The sequence below is a fragment of the Antrostomus carolinensis genome, unplaced genomic scaffold (genome assembly GCF_000700745.2).
Source record: "Antrostomus carolinensis isolate BGI_N321 unplaced genomic scaffold, ASM70074v2 scaffold45411, whole genome shotgun sequence".
In the NCBI taxonomy this organism is placed as follows: Eukaryota; Metazoa; Chordata; class Aves; order Caprimulgiformes; family Caprimulgidae; genus Antrostomus; species Antrostomus carolinensis.
Window position 1 is genome coordinate 3697 of NW_010292847.1, and position 11109 is coordinate 14805.

General features: G+C 43.5%; 1 protein-coding gene across 1 annotated transcript; it reads right to left on the reverse strand.

The window, feature by feature from the left end:
• Positions 1-3268: 3268 nt before the first annotated feature.
• ZNF622 (zinc finger protein 622) lies at positions 3269-9165 on the reverse strand. Its single transcript, XM_010177099.1, has 6 exons — positions 8555-9165; positions 6934-7188; positions 6075-6237; positions 5136-5248; positions 4094-4237; positions 3269-3490 (listed from the first exon to the last, which is right to left on the reverse strand). The coding sequence occupies exons 1-6, from the start codon at positions 9159-9161 to the stop codon at positions 3363-3365; spliced, it is 1410 nt and encodes a 469-aa protein (XP_010175401.1). The 5' UTR covers positions 9162-9165; the 3' UTR covers positions 3269-3362.
• Between the last annotated feature and the right edge of the window lie 1944 nt (positions 9166-11109).

Sequence of the window (11109 nt, forward strand, 5' to 3'; positions counted from 1 at the left end):
AGAGACTGTCTCAAATCTACTTGGTTGCCTCTAGACTTTACGTCTCGTTCTGATCTAAGAGCCAGAAAACACAATGTCAGAGCAGGGGAGCACATGTGCAAGGCTAGGTCATAGCTGGAAACATAGCTCCTTGATAGGAACCATCATCATTTGAAATTCCTTTACAAAACCAAGAACTGCTCTCAGCTATCCTTTGTACAATCTTTAGGCTAGGGAGGTAAAAGACTAAACTGTAACACTGTGAAGCTTGTTTAATAAAAAAAAAACAACCCAACTCTCTCTCAGATGCTCTGACATAGCTGGAATTACAAGCTGTGCAGACCGTAGCACTGTTGCTAGACAATGTAGACAACCTATGTACTTGTTTTAGCTACTCTTTGCTTGCATTGCTCTCCCTGGACCTACATAAAGATATTAATAGCAATTAATCTCACAGAAATCATGTCAGTGATGAGCTTACCCTTCTCACCTTATGGGTATTCTGCATGAATGTACTCCTCCTAGACTTTATTTTCATAGTAAACACAATTCTGGGAAAAGCTTTCCTGTGCCCTCTGCTGGTTTTCCAAGGCACCCATTTCCAGCTTGGAGCTAAAAGTCTTCCCTTAAAATACCGGTAGTTTTCCATACCACCCCTCCACCTTCTGACTAAGCTGCAGTAAGATGTCCAGGACAGAATCACAGGTACAGACTACACAAATTGCCTCCTCCAGTTTCCCTGGGACTTGCCAAATCACTACCGATTTTCATTTCTGCTTACCTGCATTTCTTTCTGAATTAGACTGCTCAAGAACTTCAGGCAACCCCCATCTTTTCATAAGCAGCAAGCTTCTTTGAGCAAGTCTGCACAAAGAACAGGAGTGTCCTTTGGTTGCCCTTTCATGATGAGGAGAGTAGCAAACTCCATGCACCTTCAGACTGAACCTTATAGACCCATTTGTCATTGGATCAACTATCTCCTTGTATTTCTGCCATCACTGCCAAGACTCCTTTAACGCCCACTGCTAAGGCTTTAGCAACTGTAGTAGGTTATGCCCAAGACTCTTCCAGGATAACTGTCCTGTCCTTAATGGAAATTTTGGCTATTTCATGGTGTTTTCTAAAAGCTCCAGACTGAATACCACTCTGATGCTCACTGCTGATTTATACTAGTATTCAAAGCCAGTTCAGTTAAGATTCTGCTTAAGAAGTCCAACCCTTCTATTTCTACATTTTTGTGGCATTTCATTTTGCTCTATGTGTAAAGACAATCCAACTTCTCCATAAGCATAAGACTGTTTGGTAGTAAACTCTTAACTTCAAGGAAAAAGATATGAGAAGTTCCCGAATGCCAGATGCTGAGGCTTGACAAACAGAAGAAGGATACACCCTGAGTGCCAGAAATCCACATCCAACAATTGCAAGTTGGGCCAGGTTATGGGTGTAATAAAGGATATGATGTCTTTAGGTTCACACAGCTCGAGTCACATACCTGGGACTAGATCTCTTACTTCTAACTTTGAGAGTAAAGCCCAATTACCCAGAGCAAACCCTCTAGAACAAATTCAAATGTGAGCTAGACACAGCTATGGGTACACGATGACAGTAATTCTGCCTTGCCAGGAAAAAGGAGGTACTTATTTATCAACCCAACTTTTGTTTAAGATTTAGGATGTGCGCACAGCCTTTCTTTAAAATTCTCCCTCCTTCAGTTTTCCCTTCACTCAAAATCTGCACTTTTTAAAATGTATTAGTCACTTGACTTAGTAAATGCTGTGTCAAATCTATAGCCTGCATTACTAACAAGGTCTATCTTCTCAATAAAAGCAGGAACAGCGAAGGACTTCCAAGGCAGCAGAATGTACTAAAAAAAAAACCAAACAAAAAAAACCACCAAAAAACCAAACAAGAAGCAAACCACCACAGACAAATCCACAAAGCAAACACATATAACATGATGCACCTCCGTTGTGAAATGATCACTTTCCCAAGAGTCCCATAACTATACCACTCTTTCAGAAGTGCTGATATGCCAACAGTGCTGCTCTTTCTGAAATCACTTCTTAGGGAGACCTTAGTGGATTATTTTCAGAGGTCAAAATACAGCATTAATTGGCAAAGTCTCTCCCTACCATTCCCAGTGATATTACGCACACACCATTCACAGGAGAGGAAGAAAACTTACATTAAAATCATGCCAGTGAAAGCCACTGCTAGGGAATCCAGAGTAATCCTAAAATGCAGAAGTGGCACTTGACTGTCACCAGCCGCAGCTCCCTTCATGGTGAATGGACAGGCAAGGAAACAGCAATTCTCCTGCAGCGTACACTCACAGCATCCAGCACTCTACAGCGCGGGGCTCCATCAGCTAGCCTACACCTCTGGGGGTGAGAGCCCAACTCCTTACGTGAAGGTCAGACGACCTGGTAAGGTCATGGAAGCTTTTATCACCTACAACACCAGGAGCAACACTAGCACAGGTGCCTCAGCTCTTTAACAAGCAGGCTTTCACTACACCTGTCTGCAAGAGTTCACCTGCTGAAGTGGGAGAGTGTGCTTCCATTCCAGCCAGGACATGTCTTGGGTCACTTTCCTTCAGCAAGACACCAGTACTCACTGCAAACAACAAAAGCTCTCATCAGTAGTAACTTCAGCTTTAATCAGGAAATCTTTAACAGAGCATCATAAATTTTGATTGACATTAATCTAAATGTTATGGTAATTTTGAGCAGTTTTTAGGTGATGAAATTTCATTAAATTCAACATAAAACAACTGCACTGTAAATTATTAATTGAGCCCTGAGCTGGAGCATTAAGCAAGTACAGTCAACTTCTGAGGACAGTATTAATACTGGAGTTGTGTTCTCCACCAGTGCATTTCTTCAAAAAATTATCACTTAACCTTCCCAGAATCTCAGCTTTCACATTTTCACCTCAATAGTACCAGCTAGACGACCAAAACACCCAGATAACTTAAGTCTGGCACCACAAGTGAAAACCTTCAATACACTCCATCTCAGGCTCTTGTCTTGGCCTCAACCATTTTGCAGAATTGGAAACCGAAGATACTCAGACAAATGACAATGTCAACTGCCCCACAGAAATGGATTGCACAAACATGGGCAGCAAGACTGTGCATGCATCTTTATTCACAGCCAGGATTACTTGCCACATATTCCATTTAAGATGTTTTATTTAAGTTAGGCCAACCATCATTTCACTGGAAGAGACAAGCTCCCTGCTCTTCTCATAGACAGGAAGGCACACCAGCATACAATTCCTCATTTGATAGATACCAAGTCCATTTTAATAACAGAATCCTCGCCCCAGAAACCATTAAATCCCCCTTCCCAAAACCAGCTGCACACATTTCTCTTGGGGACTCAGAATCTGACTTGCACCCGGAAATGCATCTGCTTTGTAGCATTGTTACTCATTCCTGTCTTGAGCATCCACTTTGACTTCATCCTCTGCAGGTACTGCATATCACGCTGCTGAGCAAAGACTGCCCCTTCAGGGAGAGAGGAGGAGGAGAAAGAAGGATAAATGGCTGTAAGCTTACTTACTCCTTATATGCAAACCAGCCACTCTGTCCATTTACATCAGCAGTTAGCTATATGTTTTCCTTCCCATACTGGCACACTTCTTTCACTTTTGGAAAAGGCCATTCCCCCCATGAATACCCATGACTGTGACTAAGGGAAAAGGTGGTTTTGCATTTCAATGTGTGATTCTTTTCTTTCAGAAGTGGATATAGATCACACCACTGCTCCCCAGCTGGAGAAGTATTCTAACTGTCACAGAATGGTTTATTAAATAGCAGGAGTAGTGGCTTTGACAGGCAGAAACCAGCAAGTCTTAGGAAGTCACCAAACATCACAAACATGCAGGCTAACGAACTGAAGGGCTTGCACAGAAGCCACAACGCATTTTAGATACAAACAACTTCCTGTAACTTACTCTGCTGGGATGTCAGGAATGAAACGGAATCGAGTGGAAGACAAACTACTGCATAAAATCCCACCAATGTGGGAAACAAACTCAACCTATTTAATTGCAGACTGATGACATCCTAGAACTTCCTCCTCTGCAAAAGCCTCACATTGCCACTTACCTGTCTGACTTGTCCAGCCCAAAGCTCTGTACTGCTGCAACACCCGACCCACTGCTTTCTTATTTTTTGCAACAGTCACCGCTCTTGACAGACCAAACCGTTGCTTGTAGTACCTCATCAAAGAACGATGACCCACTCTCGCGCCTGGTCAAAGGAGGGGACATGTTATTATGTGTAATGAAGCATAATAATGAAGCATGAAATGCAGTATTCAAGCATATTGTGAAAACTGCTGAAAATCCCTATGCTGAGAAATGCTTCTAAAAGGCCCAGAACCTTAAAAACTTCAGGATTATTAGGAATTAATGTAATTACTGCAAGAGCTGCTGTACTGCACTCTACCTTGAGGAAACAAAACGAGTGCTGTTGTTCAAGAGGACCTCAGCTCAGATAACAAACAGGCAGTTATCAGAAAATAAAATTTTAATTAGGAGAATGAGTGGGGAGGCAATGCTATTTCAAGTAACCAGGGAAGTAACTTGCTGACATTCAGGAAATCTTTTGTAGCTGCATAGTTGTCAGCACTCTTCAGAATGAAAGGGCTGAGGTCCCCTCATACAAAAAACAACAAAACAAACAAACAAACAAAAAATGCAAGCAAGAGTGCCAAACGCTATACAAGGCAGGAGTAAGGTTGTTTAAATAAATTAGTTTTAATGATCTAATTTACTAAATTAGTTACCAGCTGCCTCTCTGCAAAAAAACTACACTAGATAACCTAAGTTACAGCCTCTCCAAGTTGCACTAAAACAAGATATAGAAACTCATGGAGTATACCATGAGAGTCACATGTTAACGAAGATGTACAGTGGGAAAGGACTCCCCTGCCCCAGACCACATATATATTAACGTTGAAGAAGCTGAAGTGCTTGGTAGTGAAAATAATGGAAGGTGAGGACAAAACTACAAAGACACTTAGATGCAAAATTACTTTCTCCCTTGTCAAAGGAAAACACTTATAACGATGACCTACACTGCAGGTAACGGCTGCAGCTACAAGAAATGCAGAGAAGGTATGTCATAAGACAAATCCTAAGCCTACCTGAAGGAAGGATCAGCTCCATGGTGTCATCATCATAATCCAACTCTCTGTCTGCTGGGCGCTCTCCAGGCACCTCCACATCTTCCCCATCCTTGTGATCAGGGTAACTGCTCCTGTGAAAGAGTAGCACCACATGGTTTACACGTGGGGAGCAGCCACAGCTACCCAGACCCATTATGCAAAAGAACAGCCATGCACAGCTACAGCAAGCCGCAAGCATTTGCCATGTTTCACCTGCCTTGGTTTGGGAGCTCTCCCCAGCAGCACCCTGCCCTGAACAGAGGCTGAAGTCGAGGACCACCCTCCCTCCTCCACCCAGTTTTGTAACTCAGCAAGTTCTGCTGCTGCACACTTGACAGCGACTCACGGCAAAGAGCCACCGCTGTGCAGCGCAGCCCACCAGCTCCACACAGCCACTGAATGGGCGCTCCAGGAAGCCCAGTAAACCCACCTCTCACCGTAACGGGAGATACTTCTGACCAAAAGGAACCCAGCTTAGGGCAAGTTACAGGAAGTGCAACAAGAGGCCTCTAAAACAGCAGCCCTGTTTAACTCCAGCTACTTAAAAAACCCCAAACCCCCCAAAACATCAAAACCACAGTAGGTATTAAGTCCACCCTCTGCCTGAAAGGTAATGGAAGAGAGAGTCATGCCCTTTTACGGTCTTTGCTGGTGCACTGAAATCTCAACTCAGTAACGACAAACGTACAAAAGAGAATTAAAAGATATATTTTCATGTAGGACTGGTATTAGTGGTCACAGGAGAGGAGAACCCAATCATGTTTCCATGCTTACCTAGAAAAGTGGTGAACCAGCTACACAAAATAAGCATCAGAGCCAGAACTAAATTTTAAGAATGAATAATAGTTTCTGAAGTAACATTCAACTGTCCTTTTGTCCATCCCCATCTGTGCTCCACTTAAAGCAAAGCATCCTCACCTAAAATCATAGAAGTCTGCAAATTCCAGGGCAGCATCTCCATCTGTGAAGAGTTTGCAGTGACTTTTATCATTCATGTGAGCCTGCACTGCTTCTGTAGAGTAGAAGGATTTCCCTTTTTCATTGCACCAGATGCAGATTTTTCCAACACCAATTTTCTCTCCTACAGAAAACATTGACACTTGGGTTGGTCTGAACAGAGCCTCTCAAGTCAGTCAGTAACAGTTCAGTGACGTAGGCTTCCCAGCGTGCAGGCAGACAGACTGAGGAGGAGTCTTGAGCCCTTCCTTTCCAGAGAAGCCGTGCTGTTCCTATGCCTTGATCATATGGCTCCATCAGGAACAGGTCTGTGTATTTACATGCTTCATTTGACAAGGTAAGGATCATCATGTATTCTCAATAACAAATTTCATATTTCCAATAGTTTTCTATCTGATACTCCAAAGTTATTTTATTCTCATCATTATTTGTAGGCTTCAAAGATACATTTTTTTTCTAGCTTTCAGCTCTCTCACAAGTATTGCAAACTGTTGAGGCAAAATACTTGCAACTCATTAGTAGGGTCCCACAGGAGCACACTTTGTCCTAAATTTCATGTTAGCTGAACAACTTTCGCAACATTAGGAAACCACATGAGACCTACAGGGTATGTGACCATGTGTTTGCTCACTGGGTTTTTCTCTCACTCTCCCCACAGAGCCTGTGGTGCTGTTCACAATCAAAATATAGAACTAGACAGAACTCGAGATTTTACAGAAAAAAAAAACCCAAAAACATTTTAAGTGATATCCAAGTGAAAATAAACAATAATAGTATATAATTATCCTGATCAGAAATCATCAAACATTTACAGGCTTACCCAGGTACTTGATGAGCCCTTTGAGATCCACAAGGTACTCAATGTCTGGAATGAAGAAACTGTGAGCTTTTGTCATATGGGCCACATTTTTTGTAAGAGATCTTGAATGGTGGGGACAGAACAAACAGTCTGTGACTGGTATGGCCCCAACAGCAGGGGTGCCTTCAGCTTCTGCCTGCTCCTCTTCCTCTTCTCCGACACTTTCCATCTCTTCTTCAGAGTCAATGTCTTCACCAGAATCCACATCTTCCCAGTCTTTTAAAAGAAGTTTAAAAAATTATTCAATGATATGATTACTCATCCCAAGTAAAACAAGTCTAAATTAAGTTAGAAAAAGCTATCACAGAAAATATTGCATTGTTTATTCTTGCAGCTAAGTGCCACACAGTCACTTGAAGGTTCATGAACGTACCATTGCCAGTAAAACACATTTCTTTGTAAGATGCGCAGCAAAGCTCAAGTCTGCTCATAAAAAAGTTGGCAGATCTGATATCCCCTCCCCCCTCCATTTTATCAACTATTAACACTTTATTGCTGTTTTGAAGCCTTAAATGTAATTCACCACAGAACAAGAACACAAGCATAGCTCATTAAAAACAACACAACTCTGTCAGAATCATGATAATATTAATTTCCAGCAGTGAAGGAAACACACCCCGGCACACACACATCCTTACCCACGGAGAATATCAAAGCCAGCTGACACAGGCATACGAGGTTACGTTACATGGAGGTACAGACCAAGCTATACTAACAATTTTACTCATTTGCAAGATTACTGCAGAGCTCATTAACGGACAGATGAACCAGCATGGACTTCATTATGCTGCTAGAGGGGTCTAGAAATCTTTTTTAAGGGGTTCTGATCCAGGCCAGTGAGCATTTCCCAGTACTCTATTCCGACCGGCCCCTTCCAACTGCCATGGGCACAGAGTCTTTGAGAACAGGGAACATGGTGCTCCCCAGTTGCAGGCTGCTAATTAGTGATCTTTGCAATAGGATACAGTTCAAAAATTTTAAAAGCCTGACACTGAATTAACAGGACTTGTAGGAAACATTCCTGGAAAAACACTTAAAAGGAAAATGAACATTCAGAAACCTACTGAGATTTTTAGCATTACAATTTATGAGTAACACAACCAAACTTCCTCCTCTGGTCCTGATGGGCAGAGGAAAACAAAACCACTCCCACTTCCACCTCCTTTCAACAGACAGTAAAGTGATTGATGGGACAGGACAACAGCAAGTGATCATAATTGTATTTTTGTTCATCTATTTTTCAGATTTAGTTTTAGGGTAACTTGAATGTTAGCCTTCCTGAAAGGAAACCTCCTCTGGAATTTTACATGGGAAACAGGGTTCATCAGTAACTGTTTATATTCAACCTTCACAGGTATTAGTATCTTGCACAGCTGGCAGATCAGACACTAACATGGAGTCCTTGACTGCAAGCATGGGTCAACATGAACTCCTTTGTTAAGCTGAAAATTTAATCAACAGGAAGACCTTTTGTGATGGAAAATGCGGTGCTACTACACAAATAGAAGGAGACTTTTACACAAACCTGACAACTACACAGCTCACCCCGAGCTGTCTCTTGTCAGCATGTTTATTGCCTCACCTTCTTCCAGATCCTCCTCTTCCTCTGCTTGTTGCTTTGCCAGCTTCTTTGCTTGCTGCTCAAACCACTGCAGCCGTGGAGGTTTTTCCGACCGTTCTCTGCTCTGGGACAAGTTGGCACTTCCTGTAGAAACTGGAGAGCTACTTGCATTACTCGGAGGCAAAAGTGTCTTCTTTGGAGAGGAAGACGGCTGGGCTCTGATGGCTTGCTGAATGGCCGTGTTCATCTCGTCTTTGTCTACGCTCTCTGGGGCCAGCCCCTTTTCCAGGTTCTTTTCATTTAATATTTTCACCTTCTTGCTGACAGCTTGAACAGCTTTCTTCTCCAGCTCCAGGTGCTTTTTGGACTTCAAGTGATTCTCATATGCGTTGAAGGTGGAGAATCTCTTGCTGCAAACTGTGCAGTAAGTGGCAGTAATTTTGTTCTGCTCCTCTGCTACTGCCCTCTGCGCTAGGACCCTCTCCTGGAAGTTCTCAGCGGTGACAGGAGGCATGTCAGCAACCTTACGCTTCAGGTTGTACCTGTGCCAGTCGGTTTTGTAATGGGCGCGCTGAACGTCAGCGTCCTTGAAAGCCACGCGGCAAGTGATACACGTGTAGGTTGCCATCGCTAGGAAGTGGAGAAAGAATAAAAACCATGCTAACAAGGACAAGTCACAGCCACAAAAACCGCAAATATCCTGACAGCACCTGCGTAAGGCACCATGAGACACACAGTTCTGGTACAGGATTAAATTTATTACACACCAGAACTAGCAAACAGCACGTTATGTATTAGAAGGAGCAAAAGAAGAACAAATAAAAGACTTTGTTACAGTTATCAGAGATTACTCATGGCACAGCAGCACCTGAGCACCCCAGCTCTGGACCCAGCACCCAGCGTGCTTGTCAGGGCTCAGACACAGAGCGAGAGGGTTCCCAGCCCCAGCAGCAGTGCTCTGAGAGCTCTGCACTTTTACTGAAGATCAGAAACTAAAGGTTCTTCTCAAGCTCGTGGTCTGCCAAATACAGGCTTTGGAAGAGACTAGTGATTGCTCTAAAGGAAGGGTAAAAAGAGAAAACCTGCTTTCACACCTATTTTCCACAGCCTTAGCAAATTGGGAAAAAAAACCCAAAAGTAAACAATACCACATTTAAAAACAAACCCCTCTCAGCTATTCTGGAGCCATGCACGTACTGCTGACAGCACTTTACCCCACAGAACTGTTAATCTGGAGATGCAGTCAGTCACCCTGGATTTAGCACTTGAAGTCACTGCTACCCCTGGTCTTCCTCCACTTTCCAGCACCCAGCTGAGCTGTGTTCCTGGGGCTGTCACAGGACAGCCGGAGGGCAGTGACCTGTAACTGATCCTGTCCTTCCCAAAGCCACACGTTTCCTTCCTTCCTTTTCGGTGCTTAATGAAACTTAACTTTTTTAAAACAAAATCGATAGAATCTCTTGAACACTCCAAAAACAAAGAGCAAAAAGTGTGTTCTAACTGGAGATCACTTAAGCCAGACTCATCTTTTAACTGATTCAGAAAAACTATTTTAATCTGGAAAGAATGAAATGATACACCAGGAGGAGGGGGTCTGAAAGCAGGTAGCGGAACAACAGCCCCTCTCAGAAGCTGTCAACAGGGAGAAGCAGTGGTGAAAGACACAAATATGCATAGAGTTGAAGAGTACTTTACGAAACACTTGTTCCCTGGAAGTAGTGGACCCCCATTTACTGCTTGTGCTATCTGTAATCCTACAGTGATAGAAAATACATTAAATAAAGGCCATCCTATTTTATTTTAAACACTGTAAACATCCATTCAGCATAACAGATGCTTTTTGTTTCAGAGCAAAATGTATTCTCTGCCCACTGAGGGATCCTGACTGCCCTCTGAAGCATTTCCCTCCCACCTGCAGAGCTCCCCAGCCCTTTCCTAGCCCAAGCAGGTATTTTACTGCCATAAACCAACTGACATAGAATCACGTGTGCTGTTAGTCATGAACTCCCTGCAGAAACCTCAGGGACAGAGTAGTTTGATCCGGTCTATTGCAGGTAGACAGTAGCTATGCACTAGATTACCCTAGAGCTGACTAAAAAAACCACCCAAAAAACAGATCAGAAGAAGAGGTACCCGAGAGGGTGTAAACCCATAAACCTTCATATCTGACTATTAAGTGGAGAAATAACATCTACGATTCGAGCTGCATAAAGCAGAAAAAGCACGTGCAGAACGCCGTGTGGTTACAGCAACACTGTAACCATTCCCTACGTGCCCTGTCACCCACCCTTGTAACTGCACAACCAAAGCACAGAACCTTCCCTGGCGCAGGGCTCGGGAAAACAGAACCGGAGGCACCGCAGCCCCTCCGCCCACGGCGCAGCTACACCCTTCCAGACAAACCCGCCTCCCCACGGGGGCTTCACTACGGCTGATTGCCGCTACCTTCATTTTAATTCAAAGGGAGCCAGGGTCCGTCAGACTGACCGGTACCAGACAGCACGGCCCGGCAAGCGGGTGCCCATTACACGGGCACCAGAGCAACAGAACAGCTTAAACCCTGGGGAAAAGGGGGG

Excerpts from the sequence above, each read along its gene's own strand:
- ZNF622 (XM_010177099.1), bottom strand. The coding sequence starts at position 9,161 with ATGGCAACCTACACGTGTATCACTTGCCGCGTGGCTTTCAAGGACGCT. Across the intron at positions 5,249-6,074 it reads GCAGACTTCTATGATTTTAG|GAGCAGTTACCCTGATCACA; the intron begins GTGAGGATGCTT and ends ACTCTTTCACAG. Across the intron at positions 4,238-5,135 it reads GGAGCTGATCCTTCCTTCAG|GCGCGAGAGTGGGTCATCGT; the intron begins GTAGGCTTAGGA and ends TCCTTTGACCAG.